General features: G+C 44.2%; 1 protein-coding gene across 1 annotated transcript in view; it reads right to left on the reverse strand.

Annotated features, from left to right (window-relative positions):
* hrg (poly(A) polymerase hiiragi) overlaps positions 1-20,957 on the reverse strand; it is a 165,204-nt gene that overhangs the window by 42,069 nt on the left and 102,178 nt on the right. The window contains exon 10 of the mRNA XM_080284885.1: positions 17,489-17,751. Within this exon, the coding sequence (XP_080141011.1) occupies positions 17,489-17,751 (263 nt within the window). The remainder of the gene's footprint in view (positions 1-17,488; positions 17,752-20,957) is intronic.

Raw genomic sequence — 20,957 nt, forward strand, 5'->3', positions numbered from 1 at the left:
GACTGCAAACTGGCGGTTCAAACCAGTCCAGAAGCCAGGACTTGTAAGTACCCAGAATGTTTAATACTGTATAAACTCATCTCTAAAACCTCATTTTATGGTTCTTTCGCATTTATTTCAGTCTTTTATGTCCCTTATTGGTGTGATTTGGGTCTTAAATAGGTGCAATGCATGTCCAGAGGGAGTTGTATAGGTGTTTTTCTGAGTTAGGGTCCATAAGTACAAGTCCAGGAGGATATGGCCCAATATCCGGACAGGATCACTATCGGGATATGCCTTTGGGTCTATTTCGTCGGATATTGGAGGGATTACTTATGTATGTATATATATATATAACCCCATGGGGGTAGGATTTTTTTCAAGAATACTCCCCCAGTATCCCTGCTTGTCGTACAAAGCGACTAAAAGGGTTGGTGGAGGGTTAGTGCCCCTCCCCGGAAAACAACTAACTAAAAAGTCGAACAAGAAGCCTCGGACAAGGACTGACCAAAAGATGACAACCCAGGACCGGACAAAGGACATGGTAATTGCAACATGGAATGTAAGAGGTGCGAATGATGAGGTGAAAGAGAGAGACATTGTCCAGGTGCTTGAGGGTGCAAAAGTTGACGTATGTGGAGTAGACTGTAGTATGCAAAGTAGACTGTAGCACCAGTCGAGCAGGGCAGTACTCCCGAGGTGGATGGAAAGCTGATGACAGGGAGTGCTGGAGCTCCCGTTTCATCAGCCCTCAGGACTAGTTCCTGACCATCCCCCTTTGCTGAACTTTTTCAGTGTCTCAGTTACACAGAGAGTAGGCCAGCATGCTCTCCAGTACAAATTTCTCTAACTATCTTCACCAAACTACATGCACAGTACACACTACACTTCCTTTTCAAAAATCAACAAAAATGGCGTCTATTAATCAAGCCTCGGAGTCCCCAGGGGGGGGGACCATAAATGCCCCCGCCATCTGCCCCTCTCCCGGTGACGACTCGAGGTGCCTGGAACCATTGTCTGACTCTCTTCTTCTTCATTTCTGCAACATTCGCGGCCTTTCATCTAACTTTCGCTCTGTTGAGCACCACCTCTCCTCCTCTAAACCTCACCTTCTTTTTCTGACGGAGACTCAGCTGTCTGAGGCAACCGACAGCAAACCCTTTTCTGTATCCTCCTACTTTCTCTATACTCATTTCAAAGCCAAAGGTGGCTGTTGTGTATACATACGCAACGACTTATCTTGCTCTCGTGTTCCTGAACTTGATTCTTCTGAATTCTCCACACTCTGGCTTCGGCTTTCCTGTCATTCTCTGACTAAATATATCTGTGCTGTTTACTTATCCCCTAATTCTACTGACTATCAAAAATTCTTCGACTATCTTACTTCTACGATGGAACACATTCTGTCCATTTCTCCTTTCTCTGAAATCTCCATTCTTGGAGATTTCAATGTTCACCACCACCTTTGGCTCTCCTCTCCTTTCACGGATCCACCTGGTGAACAAGCCTACATCTTTTCTATCCTTAATGACCTACAGCAGCTTGTACAGCACCCTACCCGAATCCCTGACCGCCTTGGAGAGAGCTCCAACATACTTGACCTCTTCCTCACAACTAATCCTTCTGCTTACTCTGTTAATCTTTTCTCTCCGTTGGGCTCCTCCGATCACAACCTTATTACCTTAACCTGTCCTATCACTCCGGTACGGCCTGTGGACCCTCCAGGGAAACGTCGTCTGTGGCATTTTGGAGCCGCGAACTGGGAGGCCCTCAGGCAGTACTTCTTTGATTTTCCCTGGAATGATTATTGCTTCCATGGCCGGGAGCCATCTGAGTGTGCCTCGCGCATTACGGAGGTTATTCTCTCGGGCATGGAAGCATACATTCCTTTCTCATATCCTTTGACTAACGCAAGAAAGCCTTGGTTTAATCACGCTTGTTCTAATGCTGTCCGCAACAAGGAGAGGGCCTACAAAAGGTACCGGAGCCAACCCACCCCTGAATCACATCATCTTTACGTTTCTGCCCGGAATCGTGCTAAGTCTGTTCTTCGCTCTACTAAAAATAATTTCATCCATACTAAATGCTCTCAACTCTCCAACTCGAATTCTTCCCGCTCCTTCTGGCACCTTGCCAAAAATCTTTCTAACAACTTTACCTCATCATCCTTCCCTCCTCTTTTCTACTCTGATGGTTCTGTAGCTATTTCTTCTACTGATAAAGCAGATCTCTTCGCACAGACTTTCTCCTCCAATTCCACCTTAGACGATTCCGGTGCTGTTCCTCCATCACTTCTCCCCTCTGACTTCCTCATGGCTGACATTAAAATTTCTTCAGTGGATGTATTTTCTGCCATCACTGGCCTCAGTACTAACAAGGCATATGGGCCTGATGGGGTCCCTCCTGTTGTTCTCAAGAACTGTGCTTCTGTGCTTACACCCTGCCTAGGCAAACTCTTTCGCCTTTGTCTGTCAACTTGTACCTTTCCTTCTTGCTGGAAGTTTGCTCTCATTCAGCCAGTCCCAAAGAAGGGTGACCACTCCCAACCCTCCAACTATCGTCCAATTGCTTTAACGTCCTGTATTTCAAAAGTTTTCGAGTCAATTCTTAATAGAAAAATTTTAAGGCATCTTTCCTATCACAACCTTCTTTCCGATCGTCAGTATGGGTTCCGTCAGGGACGCTCCACTGGCGATCTTCTCACCTACCTTTCAGACTCCTGGTCATCCTCCTTTCGGGACTTTGGTGAAAGCTTTGCCATTGCACTTGACATCTCAAAGGCTTTCGATCGAGTCTGGCATAAATCTTTAATTTCCAAACTGCCCTCCTACGGTTTCTATCCTTCTATCTGTGCCTTCATCGCTAGCTTCCTTTCGGGTCGTTCTATAGCCGCTGTTGTAGACGGCCATTGTTCTTCTCCTAGATCTATCAACAGTGGTGTTCCTCAGGGCTCTGTCCTATCACCAACTCTCTTCCTTTTATTCATCAATGATCTTCTAAGCTGTACATCTAACCCTATCCACTCATACGCTGATGACTCCACCCTTCACCTTTCCATTCGGTTTCCACAACGCCCATCTCAACAGTTACTTCAAGAAACAAGGGATGAGGCTATGGCACACCTAATGTCTGACTTGGCTCGTATCGCTGACTGGGGTAAAAATAATATGGTTGTCTTTAATGCATCTAAGACTCAGTTCTTACACCTATCAACCCGACAAAATCTTCCACAGGTATACCCATTAATGTTTAATAATATTCAGCTTAATCCTGCATCATCCTTGAACATGCTTGGGGTTTCATTTACTCAGGACTTATCTTGGAAAGATCATATTACATCTCTTGTAAAATCTGCTTCCAAGAGATTGGGTGTGCTAAGCCGCTCTTTCTTTACCCCTGCACAATTGTTGACTCTATACAGAGGTTTTATCCGCCCCTGTGTGGAGTACAACTCTCATGTGAGGGGAGGCTCCCCACATACAGCTCTTCTCAATAGGGTGGAGTCAAAGGCTTTTCGTCTCATTAACTCTCCTCCTCTTACTGACTCCCTTCAACCTCTGTCTCTTCGCCGCACTGTTGCATCTTTATCTCTTTTCTATCGCTACTTTAATGGTCACTGCTCCTCTGAACTGTCTGCTTGCATTCCTCCACCTCTACGACGGGCGCGTAGCACCCGTCTGGCAGCAAACTCTCATCCCTTTTCTGTCCAACTCTCTAATGCAAGAGTTAACCGTTACTCCCAGTCTTTCATTTATGCAACAGGTCAGCTCTGGAACTGTCTCCCTCTGTCTGTATTTCCTGCTGCCTATGATCTCCAGTCTTTCAAACGCAGTGTGTCCAGGCATCTCAAAATGATCGGATCTTGAATTTGGCTCTCTATTGTATTTTGTTTTTCTCTTGGAAGGAACTGTTACTGCAGGCCATGGCCTTTGGTTCCTTCTTCCTCGCATTAAAAAAAAAAAAAAAAAAAAAAAAAAAAAAAAAATTTAAATGAAGAGGTGAGAGTGTGAGAGAATGGGAGTATGGATGGGGTATATGTGCAGGGTTAGGTGAGAATAAGAGGGCAAAAGAAGGAATATGTATAGTTGTGAGTAAAAGATGGAAGAAGAACATAAGAGAGTATGGATCAGTTGGGTCAAAGATTGTGTGGGTAAGATTGAAAGTTAAATACAAATGTGGGCGATTGTGTGCATACATGCGCCAACGCAAGATCGTGCAAGCAGAGTGATAGAAGAGTTCTGGACAAATGTGGAAGTGTGCATGGAAAAGTCTGGAAGGAATGAGAGAGTGTTTTTGATCGGTGATATGAATGGCAAAGTAGGGAATGTGAAGGTGGATGGAATAGTTGGTGAGTGGGGTGTGCCTGTTGAGATAGATGAGAATGGCAGTGTATTAGTGGACTTTTGTGCTGGGAGGGGGTTGGTGATAGCCAATACCCTCTTCTGGTATAAAATGATCCACAGGTATACATGGCAAGTGATGAGAAGGGTGGGTGGTGAACTGAATGAAAGGAGGGCAATGATTGATTAGTGGACTTTCTGACCGCTACAGTACTTGGTGGTGGCCAGAATCAAGATCCAAATAAGATGGAGAAATAGAAGAAGGGAAGGACAGGAAGAAGGAGTATTTGCAAGGAGAGTGGAAAGGTTACAGGAGGATGAGAAAAAGGCAGAATATAAGAGAGAAATGGAGGAACAATTGGCCAAATATGAACTGGAGCAGATGGGGGATGTGGAAGGTGTGTGCAGGATTTCACTGAAGAAATATGTGCAGCATGTGATGTGGTGTGTGGGATGCAGAGAAGACAGAGGGGGGGTGCAAGGAACAGCGAGGTGGAATGAAGAGGTGAGACAGGCTGTGGCACAAAAGAAGAAAGCAAACAATGAATGGATGAGAAATACGGGGCGTGGAAGAAGTAGAGAGGCGGAAGAAAGAGTTATATGTAGAAAGGAGTAGAGAGGTGAAAAGATTAGTAAGCGAGAGTAAGAAGAGAGTGGATGAGGAATTTGGAAGGAATTTGAGTGTAAAGTGGAAGGACTGTAAGAAAATTTTCTGGAAAGAGGTGAAGAGAGTAAGACAGGGTGGAAGTACAGTTAGCAGGGGAGTGAAAGATAAACATGGTAGATTACTAGTGGAGAAGGGAGAAAAAGTGCGCAGATGGAGAGAACACTTTAAGGAATTGTTGAACGTAGAGTATGGAAGTAATGCTAGGGAATGGCTGGGAGAAGGAGGGAGGTGAGAAGACAGGAAGAAATCAGTAGGATAGAAGTTGTGAAAGCAATGAAGAAAGTTAAGTTGGGGAAAGCCCCAGGAATTGATGGAGTGTGTGGTGAAATGCTGAAGCATGGGGGAGAGATAGTAGTAGAATGGAAGTGGAAGATGTGCAGATTGGCCCGGGAGGACGGTAGAGTCCCGGAGGATTGGAAGTCAGGTATAATTATTCCCTTGTACAAAGGAAAAGGGGAAAAAGAAGTCTATGGTAATCAAAGGGGCATTTGTCGTCTTAGTATAATAGGAAAAGTGTATGGTATGATACTTATTGACAGAGTTAGAGAAAGAACAGAGGAATTAGTTGGAGAAGAACAGGGAGGCTTTAGGAAGGGAAGAGGTTGTGTAGATCAGATTTTCATTCTTAGATCTTTAGTGGAAAAGTTTCTAGAGAAGGGAAAGAAGTTGTATGCGGCTTTCATGGATTTGGAGAAAGCATATGACAGGGTGGATAGACAAGGATTGTGGAAAGTATTAAGAATATATGGAGTAGATGGGAAGTTGTTGAATGCTGTGAAGAGTATGTATGATGGTGCTAAGGCTGCAGTCATGTGGATGGTGAACTGAGTGAATTTTACTCTTTGAAGGTTGGGTTGAAGCTGGGATGTGTCATGTCTCCATGGTTGTTCAATCTGTACATGGATGAGGTATTAAAAGAGGTACGAGGTAGGGTAGTGGATGTTGGAGTGGCCCTGACGAGAGAGGGTAGTGCTTGGAAACTCCCTGTACTGTTGTTTGCAGATGATACTGTGTTGTTGAGCGAAGACGAAAGGGAGCTGCAAGGCTTGGTGGATGAGTTGGAGAGAGTGTGTAAGAAACGGAATCTAAAGGTGAATGTAGGAAAGATTAAGTGATGGTCTTTGAGAGAGGTGAAGTCCGTGAATGTACAGCGAGGTTGGATGGTGAGGAATTGGAAAATGTGAGTACGTTTAGGTACTTGGGCAGCGTGATGAGTAAGGATGGAGGTTTGGAGGGTGAAGTGCTTGAAAGGGTACAGCAGGGAATAAAGGTTGCTGGTTCCTTGAAAGCAGTGATATGAAACAGAGAAGTGAGCATGGAAATGAAAAAGTTACTACATGACAGTATTGTGATACCAACTCTAACGTATGGAAGTGAAGCTTGGATGTTGTTGGAAGGACACGAGTCAAGAGTGAGAGCAGTGGAAATGAGCTGTTTAAGAGGAGCCTGTGGAGTCACATGGAGAGACACACTGACAAATGAGGATATAAAGTAGCGTCGTGATGAGGATGTGGATGTGACAGGAAGCGTTAGGATGAATACACTGAGATCGTTTGCCCATGTGGAGAGGATGGAGGGTGAAAGACTGACGAAGAGAGTGTATCTGAGTGAGGTGCAGGGGGGGAGAGGGAGGGGGAGGCTGAGGATGAGATGGAGGGATGGGATGGAGAGGTATATGAGAGAGGGGGGTGTGAGTTGGGAGCAGGGCAGTGAAATGGCGAGGGACAGGGCGATGTGGAGGCGATTTGTTTGTGGCCACCCCGAACGGGATTGAGGCGTCTGGCAATAGATAGACAGATATATATATATATATATATATATACAGTAATCACTCTAATATCCGGACGCCCAATAACCGAACATCCCCACTACCCGGACATAATCATCCTGGGATGCAATATTCCCAAAATGGTCCGAAAACCCAAAAAAATAAAAAAAATAAAAAACGATTTTTTCCCGCCCGTAATTTGAACTTATCGCGCATGGCGCGGGAGAGCATTGTTGTGGCGCGTCATTCCTCCGACGTCCGATAGAGCGCCGCTGCATCCTCCCCACTTTCCGCCTGTCTCTCGGCACGAGTGCACGCTCGTCGTAATGGCTGCCCACGTGATCGCTTTTTTGGTGGTGCCTTACCTGCTGCAGGGCCTCCTGCTGCTCTCGGGCCTCCTCTTAGTGTGTGTGATGATGGCTCCGCCACCTGAGAAAAGGAAGAGAGTGGTGTTGACTCTGGAGAAGAAACGGGAGATATTGGAGAAGGTAGATGCAGGGTGGTCTTCTTCCCGCATTCTCCGCGAGTTTAACCTGGCCCAGTCTACTTTGTTCGATATCAAGAGATCCCGAGACAAACTCATGCAGTACACGGCTGACTTCTAGTCGAGAAGCAAATGCAACGTGGAAAGGAAGGTTATGTTTACCCCCATGTTTGCAGAAATCGACAGATCCACGTTGATTTGGTATCGACAACAATGTGCTGCTGGTGTGATGGTACGTGGAACGGAGCTGAAGGCTGCTGCTGAGAAGTTCGCCAGGCTTCACGACGCCCTAGACTTCAAGGCATCCGAGGGTTGGCTCTTCGCGTTCAAGTTGCGGCATGGCCTTACCAACCGTAAAGCACATGGCGAAGCATTGGACGCTAATGAGGATGGAGTTGACGAGTTTCGGCACAAGGTGAAGGGCTTGATCGACAGGGAGGGCCTAACTCTTGGTCAAGTCTACAATGCTGATGAAACTGGCCTATTCTATCGCTCGCTGCCAACGAACACTCTAGCTGAGGAGACAGAGAAGCGTGTACCTGGCCGCAAGCTTTCCAAGGAACGGATATCTGCTTTGTGTTGTGCCAGTGCTAATGGCATGCACCGGCTTAAGCCCGTTGTTGCTGGCCGTGCAAAGCAGTCTCGGTGCCTTCGTGGGGTGATGGATGTCCTTCCTGTTGTCTGGTACCATTCTTTGAAGGCATGGTTCACAGCTGTGATCTTCAAAGACTGGTTTCACCATCACTTCGTCAAGGAGGTCATCCATTACCAGACGAAGACACTGGGAATCCCGCACGACCAGGTAAAGGCCCTCCTTCTCCTCGACAATGCACCTGCCCACCCGTGCGACAAGGACTTGGTTGCTGAAAATGGCCATATTAGGTGCATGTTTTTGCCATGTAATACGACTGCTCTCATCCAACCAATGGACCAAGGAGTGATCGTGGCAACAAAGCGCCTATACCGCTGGAAGTTCCTGGACGAGGTGATGGTTGTTCTCGAGGACAAGGACGAGCGCAGGGAGGGACGGGACACACGAGGCAAGCGGACTTTGGAAAACCTTCGCCGCTACAACATCAAGTCTACGCTGTACAACTGGGCTAGTGCATGGAAGGAAGTTCCTGTGAAGACTCTGGAAAATGGTTGGTCTCGTCTGCTCGGAATGGATGTGGAGTACGATTTTCTAGGATTTGACGTGGATGACTTCCATGCACGGCTATGTACGCACGGCGATGATGTAGATGTGGACGATGTTCGTGAGTGGTTGGATGACGACGAGGGCGATCCTGGGTATCAGACGTTGTCTGATATCGAGATCGTGTCTTCGGCTGCAGGTGTCAGTACTGAACTTGAAGATTCTGACGCTGAAGGCGACGATGATGCGGACTCCTCTCAGCAGGACACTACTCCAGCCATCCCCAAGCTGAGTGCACTCCGGGAACATCTAGAGTTCGTCCTAGACTACCTGGAACACCCGGACTGCGACAGGGAGATTGGACCCTTGGGACTCGTGGAGGAAGTGCGTGCTTTCAGGCAGCGCATCATCAATCGTCAGAATCGTCGGTCATTGCGTCAATCAACCATTGACAGTTTTTTCAGGCCCGTGATCCCCGCTATGCCCAGCCCTGGCTCCACTCCGTTGCCTCCCCAAGACAGGCCCTCGTGCTCGAAGCCACAGCCCAGCACATCAGCCACGGTGGAGTCACCGCTCGACGTGAGTTTGCGGCTGTCTTCAGAGTCGTCTGCAGTGGGTACGCCATCACCACGACCCAGCGATGCACCCCTAGGTCACCTGCCAGTGATACTCTCGGACTCTGACAGTGAATAAACAGCAAGAACTTCTCCACTAGACCACACGGGAATTTAGAGTGTTGTGCAGTGAAAAAAACAGTGTGTTGTGTTAGGGATTTAAAGCTGTCAGAGAAAAGACTCAATAGAAAAAAAATTTACCGTAAACAGACTTGTTTGTTTTGGCTTTGGAAAATTATATGAATGGGAAAAGTTAAAGTGCAACACTTAGTAAGTTACAATGGAGCATTATTTAGACAAGAGTGCACACTGTAAAGAGAATGGACTTGTGTGTGTGACTGACTAAGTTCAGTGCAAGACTTCAGGAACAGTGTACTGCAAGTGCTTCAGGAAATCCTTCTTATTGTCAGAGTCCGAGAGGAGGCGATTATTCATCGAGGTGGCCAGAGACTTGCTGTAAGTAGGCAGAATGTTTCATACTGTACTTTTTTCCATACTATACTTACCTCATTTCACTCTTGAATGTCCTTTATTGGTGTGAACAGGGTGTTAGTAGCTATGCATGTGCAGTAGGACTGTGTTTTTCTGAGTTAGGCTAGGTTAGGGTCCATAAGTACCAGAATGTTTATTAATGAATGAACATACTTCTAAACCCTCATTTTATGTTTCTTTTGCATTTATTTCAGTCATTTATGTGCCTTATTGGTGTGACTTGGGTCTTAAATAGGTGCTATGCATGTCCAGAGGAAGCTGTATAGGTGTTTCTCTGCGTTAGGGTCCATAAGTACAAGTCCATAAGCTGGGGCCCAATATCCGGACAGAACCAATATCCGGACCTACCTATGACTCAATTACGTCGTATATTGGAGTGATTACTGTATATATATATATATATCTATATATATATATATATATATATATATATATATATATATATACATACAGTGGAGGAAGTTGAGAGACAGAAGAGAAAGTTATATGCAGAGAGGAAGAGAGAGTTGAAAAGATTAGTAAGAGAGGGTAAGAAGGGAGTGGATGAGGAATTTGGAAGCAACTTGAGTGTAAAGTGGAGGGAATGTAAGAAAATGTTCTGGAAAGAGGTAGAGAGAGTTTGATGGGGTGCCAAAGAAGTTAGTTGGGGAGTGATAGACGATAATGGTAGATTACTGAGAAGGGAGAAAAAGTAAGCAGATGGAGAGAACACTTTAAGGAATTGTTGGACAAAGAGAATGAAAGTAATGTGAATACAAGTGGCTGGGGAATGGCTGGGAGAAGGAGGGATGTGTGATGAGAGGAAGAAATCAGCAGGATGAAAGTTGTGGAGGCAATGAAGAAAATCAAAATGGGGAAAGCCCCAGGAACTGATGCAGTGTGTGGTGAAATGCTGAAGCATGGGGGAGAGATAGCAGTAGAAGGGATGTGGAAGATGTGGAGATTGGCCTGGGAGGAAGGTAAAGTCCTGGAGGATTGGAAGTCAGGTACAATTATTCCCCTGTACAAAGGAAAAGAGGAAAAGGAAGTGTGTGGTAATCACAGGGGCATTTGTCTTCTTAGTGTAACAGGTAAAGAATATGCTAGGATACTTATTGATAGAGTTAGGGAAATACCAGAGGAATTAGTCGGAGAAGAACAGGGAGGTTTTAGGAAGGGAAGAGGTTGTGTAGATCAGATATTAATTCTTAGGTCCCTAGTGGAAAAGTTTCTGGGGAAGGGAAAGAAATTGAATGCGGCCTTCATGGATTTGGAGAAAGCTTATGACAGGGTGGATAGACAAGAATTGTGGAAAGTATTAAGAATATAAGGAGTAAATGGGAAGTTGTTGAATGCCATGAAGAGTATGTATGCAGGTGCTAAGGCTGCAGTGCATGTAGACAGTGAACTGTGTGAATTTTTCTATTTGAAGGTTGGACTGAAGCAAGGATGCATCATGTCTCCATGGTTGTTCAATCTGTATATGGATGGAGTTATAAAGGAGATACAAGGAAGGGCAGTGGATGTTGCAGCAGTCTTAATGAGAGAGGGCATTGTATGGAAACTCCCTGTCCTGTTGTTTGCAGATGATACTGCGTTGTTAAGTGAAAACAAAAGGGATCTGCAAGCCTTGGTGAATGAGTTTGGGAGAGTGTGTATGAAATGGATTCTAAATGTAAATGTTAGGAAGAGTAAAATCATGGTCTTCCAGAGAACTGAATTCACTGAATGTACAGTTAGGTTGGATGAAGAGGAAATGGAAAATGTGAGTGCGATTAAATACTTGGGTAGTATGACGAGTAAGGATGGAAGTTTAGTGGGTGAAGTGCTTGAAAGGGTACAATAAGGAAGAAAGGTTGCTGGTTCTTTGAAAGCAGTGATAAGAAACAGGGAAGTGAGCATGGAAGTGAAAAAGTTACTGAATGACGGTACTGTGATACCAACTCTAACATATGGAAGTGATGCTTTGCCCTTGCTGGAGGGACACAAGTCATGAGTGAGAGCAGTGGAAATGGGCTGAGAAGAGCATGTGGAGTTACATGGAGAGGCAGACTGACAAATGAGGACATGAAGGAGCGTTGTGGTGTGGATGTGGATGAGATAGGAAGCGTTAGGAGAAACACACTGAGGTGGTTTGGCCATGTGGAAAGAATGGAGAGTGAATGACTGACACGGAGAGTGCATGTTAGGAAGATGGAAAGGGGGAGAGGGAGGGAGAGGCCAAGGATGAGATGGAGAAAGGGAGTGGAGTGGTATATGAGAGAGGGGCAGTGAAACAGTAGGGGACAGGACAACATGGAGGCGATTTGTTTGTGGCCACCCCTTACGGGATTAAGGTGTCTGGCAACAGATATAGATAGATAGATATATCCAGCATATATAATGAATGACCACTGATATACATCGTTGTTTCACTCCAACACTGACAATAAACCATTAACAACTCCCCCTCAACCACATGACGTATTATTCAAGTTAATTGAGCTACCACCAGATGATGATATTTAACTTCAAGAGGACTCTTTAGTTGTGACATGGTAAATGAAAGCTAAATCTATCCTCTCTAGCGTGAAGAAACTCCCTAATATGAATTAAAAAGGCTGCAAATTGCAAGGGCAAATTTGAAGAGATCACCAGATTATAATAGTTAAGCATTAGACTACTGTATGCTTACACATGCTTCATTAACATCATAAAACTCTTCACACCATTTAACAGCTTTCCAGTCACATCATACATATATGAAAGCACCTATATATCCTTTCCTATTCACCTTGTGATTTGCTCTTTTTCAGATCCAAAAAGGTTTGAAATACCTTACAGTCCTTCTCAACAGGACTGTTTTTCTTACTGCAAATAACTGATCCACCTTTTCCCTTATACTCCTAAAACCACCCTGTCAGTCCAAGGCCTGGAGGGGCTGGGTTTACAATGGAAGAGTTGAGAGGTAGGATGGGACTGGAGTGTATTGGTGTTGTGATGAGGAGAGGTAGATTGAGGTGGTTTGGACATATGGAGAGGATGGGGGATGATAATTGGGTGAGGAAGGTGAGAAGTGTTAATATTGGGGGTGGGGTTATGAGGGGTAGACCGAGAAAGACATGGGACGAGGTCATTAAGTGTGACCTTAGGGTTAAGGGACTGAACAGGGAGGCTGCAATGGATCATGCAGCGTGGAGAGCCGCCATTAGGTGACCAAGGCCGACACATGCAAGCATGTTGGAGCCTTTAAAAACGAAACGAAACAAAACGAACCCCTAAATACCGCATTTCGATCTGGATTGTCTGCCACTGGAGCTGCAGTTCGGGGGTGTTTTTTTAATTTCACCAAGGGGAAAATCAATATGTTCTGGCTAAAGAGGAAGAATTTACACACCTGACAGTGCAATCAGCACCCCCCTAGGCCTAATAGTTACCGCACAATCGAGGGTCAAAGTTGGAAAAAAAAAAAAAAAAAAAAAAAAAAGTTATATACCCTACAAAATTTTCGAAAGCCCCCATAGTTTTGATAACTAACTATTTCTATTACTGAAATAGGTCATTGCAATATCATATGTCACACCAAGCCTGAGAACAGGTGTTTTGGGGTGTGGGGAGATTACTTGCTTTTGGAGAGATAAAGTACCCTGTGGGGAGAAGGTTTGTAGGTATGAAGGTTGGGTAAAACCATCTTTTCTCATCAAAGTAGAGCATTTTAGTTTGCTCTTGACCAACTACTATGAAAACAGATGTGTATGTACGTGTGGGGAGATCAAATTTGATCGGGGAGAAGGCCCACAACGAGTCGGGGAGAAGGCCCACAACGAGTACATTGAACCTTGGGAGATCAATTACGGTAACAACCAATTTGGCTAGTTGAAACAAACAGAATCTATATGATTTAGCATATCAACCATGCAAGCAGGTGTGTTTGCAGGTGTGGGGAGATAATTCACATATGGGGAGTAATCCTGCAGTGCCTCATAGTACTTCAGAAACACCAAATGTTTATATTGCCATGAAGAAAAATAGAATATTGTTCAACATAGCTGCAGATGCATGCAAGGGAAAAGGGAAAATGTAACTGTCTCTCCTATATCGAGGTGGAGGGGTGCTGGTGGGGGGATGGGATTGGGTGCTGGTGGGGGGAGGGGGCTGCATGGCGGTGGGGGGGCTGGGGCTCAGATGCCTGTGATTGCACGTCTTTGGATGTATAGAATAGTATACAGAGAAACATTTATTATGTTCAGGTATGAAAAGGCACAGAAAAAAAAAATTGAGGCAATACACATAAAGCACGTGTACATGTGTTTGGGGTGGGGGGAGTAGGGGAGGGGAGGTGTGGGGGGGGGAGCAAGCCAAGCTGCATGCTCGCTATCACATGATGGTTTATTGGGGGTAGGAAGGTAGTATGGGGCCGAAAGGGAGGGATGGGGTAGGGTTGGTAGGGGTATGTAAGGTAGGGGGGGCTGGAGGGGGATGGAATGGGCCTCGTGGTTGGGGAAGGGGTAAACTTTGACTAACAATGTCCTATTGGGACGTACAGACAGGTGGGAGGGTCTTCAGAGAGGGTTATTACATGACAGACGATGAAACATTCAGGTAATGTGTGGGTCGAGAGGGGGGGGTGACCCCCCTTGCCCCGAGAGTGGCCGGACCACCCAACCCGAGGCAGGAGGGGTAAGTTCTCATTGGCTTGAAGGGATATACGTTACAATCGTGACAAAGCAATGTTCAGGCAGTCATTTACAAGGCGAGCTATATTGATGTGATTCAGCTGAGCGGGATAAAGTGGTCAATACGTACATTGACGTGCTTCGGTATTTAGGGGTTAATTCCTCTATGCTTATTCTTCCATAAGCCTCTCCTGTAACACTCAGGAGACCTACTGTAAACCACTGTGATTTCTACACACATTTTGATCACCCTTACTTTAGTACAAAGGCACAGTCACGATCTTCTTCCACTCCACTGGTGCAGTTCTGTTCATCAAAGATTCTTTCAGTACACTCTCTCTACTACAGTATATTTAATCATCCCTAAATACACCTAAATAACATCTACTGCCTTCTCATTCTTCTATCTCTTCACAGCATTCATCACTTCTACCTATGTCATATAATCAGACACTACAATCTTTCTATGTGCACCATGAGAAACATGCCAATTACTGCCCTGCTCTGCTCTCATCCCCCCCCCTTTTCTTTTGAGTTTTACACCATGTACCCTTGGGTAGAGAACTTTTGGTTTTGGAGCGTGGAGCACTTTATGACCAGATGCCCTTCCTGATGTTTACCAATGACGCTTGGGTGGACTCTGACCCTTTGGTCAGAGCTCTCTAACCCACTGAACCATGGCTGCTACAACCTGCTAGGTGACAGGAGAGAGCTACCTCTCCCGGCAAGGCAGCTTAGCCGGGTGTGGCATGAACTCAAGATTCTTCGGTCTCAAGTCAGACGCACTACCACTGAGCTGCCATGCCCATCAACTTTAAAAAAAAAATCATTCCATCTGCTCCTTACTCTGCTTCTATACTGGGTATGTTTGTGCTCTTTCACTCTCATTCCTCGTATTTTCACATTTTACCACCCTCATTTATATAATTTGGCACCTCATTCAAAAATATAGCAAAAACCTGCAAAATCTGGACTAACTGTGGTGAATGCCATTCCACATTAACAAATTTTCTGGATAAACCAGGCTCTGGGGGAAGCCTGGTAAAATCACTGTTAATCAGGAATCAGTTTTTATTAACGTTATTCTGGGCCAATGATGCACTGATAAGTCATTTGTTGGTCAACCGATTCTGGGCAAATGACATGGTGGCGTGTCATTTTTTAAGCGATTTTTCATGGCTCAAATACGTGGCACAATTTGGTGAACATGCCAGACATGCAGAAGTATTTCGTTGGAAACTCACCCCCAGCCAGGGAACGGAGTAGAAAAGTTATTCAAGGCTGGCCCGGTATAGTGTTCGGCAGGTACAATCCAGATCATTCCCATGCTGCCCATCCACGGAGATCAGATAATAATTAAAAATGTTTCCTTTACAATGACCTTGCCCCAGCTGAGGGCATGTTTCACCTTGTATGTGGTGTGGAAATAGCTCTAGCTGTCTCTGGCCCAAGATGAGGGCATGTTTCACCTAGTATCTGTGGTGTGTAAATAGCTCTAGCTATCTCTAGCCCCAGCTGAGGGCATGTTTCACCTTGTATCTGTGGTGTGCAAATAGCTCTAGCTATCTCTGGCCCCAGCTGAGGGCATGTTTCACCTAGTATCTGTGGTGTGTAAATAGCTCTAGCTATCTCTGGCCCCAGATGAGGGCATGTTTCACCTTGTTTTTGTGGTGTGCAAATAGCTCTAGCTATCTCTTAATCTATCACAAGATAATTTACTCTCATACTGGATGGCTACAATTGAATCACCTCCATGTCATCGTCCTCTGCCATGTGGTTGCTCTTTCTCTGACTCAGACCTCCCTCGCCTGTTACCTCTCCATTCCATTGCTCCATCTCATCTTCCATCTCCCCCCCTCCACCTCACTCATATACAGTACACTTTCCTTGTTGGCCTCTCATTCTCCATCATCTCCACATGGATGAGCAATCTCAATGTTTTTCTCTTAATGCCTTCTGGCACATCCACATCAACAACACAGTGCTCCTGTACTTCCTCATTTGCCTGTCTCTCCACATAACTCTATACTGATACTGCTATGATAATTTCTCCATTGTCTGTACTGCAAATATAAAAGAAGTAAAGCTTCCTGTGATGCTTGCAGTGCATCGCAGTAATACCACAGACAAAAGAAAAATGTAATGTACAGCAGTACTGTTCTTGTACTTTACTGTAGAATGGCAACTTTAGTTAATGTCTTTCTTTTAAAAGACCCAGCATCTCTTACTCACCTGGTTACAGTGCACATGTAAGCTTCCCTAACTATTCTTCATTGTCTTGTGACTTGTAAACATCAATTATGTGCATGAAACCTGATATTTAATACAGTATACAGTATTATGTTCCAGGTTTATGATAATAAATATGCAGGTATCTGGATAATTTGAGTCCAGATTAGGAAGGTTTAACAGTGGTTTCCTGTTTTCATGAGTTGATGACATTATTCCTCTGAGATCACAGTTTACCTCTTTCTCTTAGTTCTCTACAAACCTCTTCACAAGTTACTTATTCTAAATATATTTCCTCCTGCTCTCAAGAGGCACTCTGAAGTAGGAGAAGACAACTGGCAAAAACAAACAGGATACAGAGGTTCTTTTCCTATATTTTAATGTTGAAGTCCCACTTTATGGCATGTCAGTGTCTGTCTGTCTGTACTTCTGAATGCCTCACATGAACCCCTTTCTTACATCCACCATAGCCATTTTTTTTTTTCCCCCTCAACACACAGATTTAGCATTCCTAGCTTAATATTCCCAGCAAGCACCTCAAAAGTTTCCAAAATCCATCAGCTCCAAATTAATTGACCCTAATTTCTCCACTACCTTAAGCTCACATTAACCTGCCACTGCCTTGTTTCTCAGCTTTCCACTTTCAGTTTTTCACTCTAAGTATACAGTATTTCTTTCTCTCCCTTCATTCACACACTCCCCCCCATTTTACCTTGCATACTAGCTTCATGATTCCAAGGCCCCTTTCACCTGATGGCTATTTAACAAGCTGCATTGTTTTCTGCAGCATTTTTGTGAAGTTCTAAAGGGTTCTCCTTTTAATTTTCACACTTATACAGCATTTCACATGGCTGTTCTCACACATTCTCTCCAAAATGTCCTCTTACATTTCCATATGTTATTCAACCATACATCCTGTGATTATTATTTAAGCTTGCTCAAATGTGAAGACATTTATCTCATTTACAGCCCAGGTTTCATTACCACTGGGCCTCATTTCTTACAAATGAGGTATCTACGGTATTTGTCTTACTGCGCAAAGTTTCTTCACTGTTAATAGAGGCAAAAGGACCATAAACTTCTTCCAAACACTACGTCAGTAAGCCTGTTAGTCGTAAAAAAACTGAAGGTAACATGTCAACATACCTGATGTGGTAAAGAGTCTCCTTCAATTTTCGCCTTTTTGGTAGATTCAGTACTTGCAGTGCTTGGAGAGTCGGGAGATATGGGATCGGATTTGCGCTTCTGTGCGATGGGTCTGGGTTGTCCCCCTTCGTCCCCAACTTTTGGCTTGTAACGGTCTAGCACCTCCTGGGTGAGGTACTGACCCAACTGTTTCCGTTTTACATGCTTGCAGTTCACTTCCATACCCTCCTTGTATGCCTTGTTATATGTGCTTTGCTTGTACACTGCCAATCATAACCACAAAAATATCATTACACCTTTATATTGCATACAGACATATTACAATTACACCTTAGATTGCAAGTTTTTACATCAATACTGTAATGAAACACATGATGGAGAAATAATTAAGGTTGGCCTTGCTACCTTGCTGCTGACTGCAATACGTAAAGTAGAATGCAGTCCATTTCCTATCCTTACATATGTCCCATGATTCTGATAGTTGTAAATTAAGGGTTCCCTACACCTTCTCAGGCTTCCTTTTAATAACATGGCCACATATCTCATTTAAAAATAACGTGGTTCATCTCAATACTCCTGTCAACCATATTACCAAAAATCTTCAAACTTCTTTCTTCCTGCATAAATCAACAAAACTAGTCAACTTGCCATGAAATGTATTATACTGATACTGTACTCTAAACCTCTCTAACAACACGAGGTGGCACAGTATAATTCCAATATAATGATGCTACACCATTTTTTATCTCAAAATCACTGCTCAGTACCGTAACACAAATGAGAAAGACCATGTACAGTACATTAATAGTTACGTACAAACCTACAAAACTTACAAACTAAAGTTACAAACTTCCCAGTGTACAAATGACAGCAGAAATTCGCTTTGAGCATACCTGTATGCTAGTCTACTGCTAGAACAAATCATCTTCTTTATCTGTTCAACAAATAATAATTAATAAGGTTACCATATGTCCATGTGTCAACTCTTTGCCATACAGTATTGCCAGACCACAAGGTCATATCACACTAAGAGGGCTGGGAAGTTTAAGCAACTTTCTGTTGCTGACTGTACATTCATAAAGCAAGATTCAATAAAATGCAATTTCATCATACTTTATGTGGACACACATGGGTCATTCCATGAAAAAATCACCCAGGGCTCCCCAGGTCACCATCAAAGAACTTCGGTAAAAAAAAAAAAAAAAAAAAAAAAAAAAAATGTATGGTACCATTAAAGTTATTCGTATATCCCAAATTTTAGGTCAACGCATGCAACAGTTTCCAAGATAAGACCATTCAAAAATCACAGCAATTTTTCTGTTTTTCAGAAAATGCATTTTCAGCAAAGTTTGGAGAGCTATATCTCACTTTCTATTATTGCTACAGGGTTCATAGCCTTTGCCTAGAGCTAACTTTTACTGAATTTTTCATTTCTTTTGTCAAATGAGGCCTATCTCTTTTCACTACCTTCCACAAAGCTCCAAAAATTAATAAAAGGCCAATTTTTACAAAACATGCAACTAATTCTAGGCCCCATTGCAGGATAGTGGTTCAGGCTTTGAGTTCTAATTTCCTGTATTGTTTTTCATGGTGCAGGTTCATTTGCCCATGCTGCCAAAAGCATTTAGTTCACAAAACTGTAGCCATAATATCCTGTCAAAAAAATAACTTTTGTTTATTTTTAAAAAAAAATGTGCTTTGTTTAAACAACATGAATGTCATGATGGCAGTTCATGGGTATCTTCATTTTTTTACCATGTATTTATATATATTTGAGGATTAATTACACAAAGTTTCATTCTAAGTACCAAAATGCTTCTGTTTTTAAGACAGTGACAAAAAGTGACCAGCTTTATGATAAAACGCACACTGAAAAATATAAAGTACCGGTACATAAGTTCTCTCAAAAGTACGCACATACTTGACTGAAATGTCTCCAGATATTCATTGTTCTTTTTGTGTATTGGATAATGTTCAACAAAGAAATACATTAGGTATATATCACTGACTCTGAAGTGATACAGTAATCTTTCGATTATCCGGACGTCCATTACAAGGGCCATCCATTAGCCGAGCATTGTGATCTGGCTGTTCCAAACCATTATTCATATATTTTTCCCCACTATCCGGATAAAATGCTTGTGTCTGTTCTGAAATTATGGTTGTGCAAAAATTTCCACCCACAGTGGCGAGAATAGCCCAGTGCACAGTTGTGTTGGGCTGGTTTGTTTACCCAATGTCCACCAAAGACCCCTGTTGCTCGCTCTCATTTCCTGCACTGCACGACGCTTGTGTTATGAGCAGCTCCTCCCAAACTGCTGTCATGGCGGTGCATGTGGTGATTTTTGTGGTGGTTCCCTACCTGAGTCAGGCCTTGCTATTCCTTGCATGCCTCTTCCTACGATATGTGATGATGGCCCTCCCCACCATGGAAAAGGAACAGGGTAGTGTTCACTCTGGAGATGAAGCGGGAGATCCTGAGTAAGACTGATGTAGGATGGTCCACTTCTCGCACCCTTAAGGAGTAACTGGCCCGCTCAACCCTACAAGACATCAGGAAAGCCTGTGACAAACTCACCCAGTACACAGCAGACTTTGGATGGAATAACAAATGCAATACCGAACGGCAGACAATAAGTCTGCCCCGGCATGCCAAAGTCGACCATTCGACATTGATCTGGTACCGGCAACAACGGGCTGCAAGTGTGCTACAGAGAGGCACCGAGTTGACGACTGCTGCCGAGAAGTTTGCCTACTTTCACAACGTCCCCGACGTCAAGGCATCCGAAGGTTGTTTGTTCAGGTTCAAGCTTCGACATGGCCTTACCAATCATAAGACCCATGGTGGCGCTTTAGACATTTGTGAGGAGGGAGTGGAGGAATTTCAGCAGAATTTGTTAGGCCTGATTGAGAAGCAGGGCCTCACTCTCAGTCAAGTCTATAAAGCTGATGAAACTGGCCTCTTCTACCACTCAGTGCCAGCAAACACTCTGGCAGTCGAGAAAGAGAAGCATGTGCGTGACCACAAGTTATCTAAGCAACAGGTATCTGTTTTGTGCTGTGCTAATGCTAATGGGTCACACCAGCTAAAACCTGTTATTGTTGAGCGTGCCAAACAACCCCATTGCCTTCATGTGGTACTATTCTGTAAAGGCCTGGTTTACCTGCAAGATCTTCACAGACTGGTTCTACAGGCATTTCGTCAAGGAGGTCATCCGTTCCCAAACAGAGGAACTTGGAATCCCTCATGACCAGGTAAAGCCTCTTCTTATCCTGGACAATGTCCAAACGCATCCCTCTGAGAAAGAATTGGTTGCAGATGACGGTCGCATTAGGTGTCTGTTTTTGCCACCTAATACCACTGCTCTTATACAACCAACGGACCCGAGTGTGATCATGGCAACGAAGGGGCTGTTGCATTAGAGGTTCCTCAACAAGGTGATGGATGTTCTTGAGGACGAGGATGAGC

Source organism: Coenobita brevimanus, chromosome 103 (genome assembly GCF_032717465.1).
Source record: "Coenobita brevimanus isolate Jiangsu-jjx chromosome 103, ASM3271746v2, whole genome shotgun sequence".
Lineage (NCBI taxonomy): Eukaryota > Metazoa > Arthropoda > Malacostraca > Decapoda > Coenobitidae > Coenobita > Coenobita brevimanus.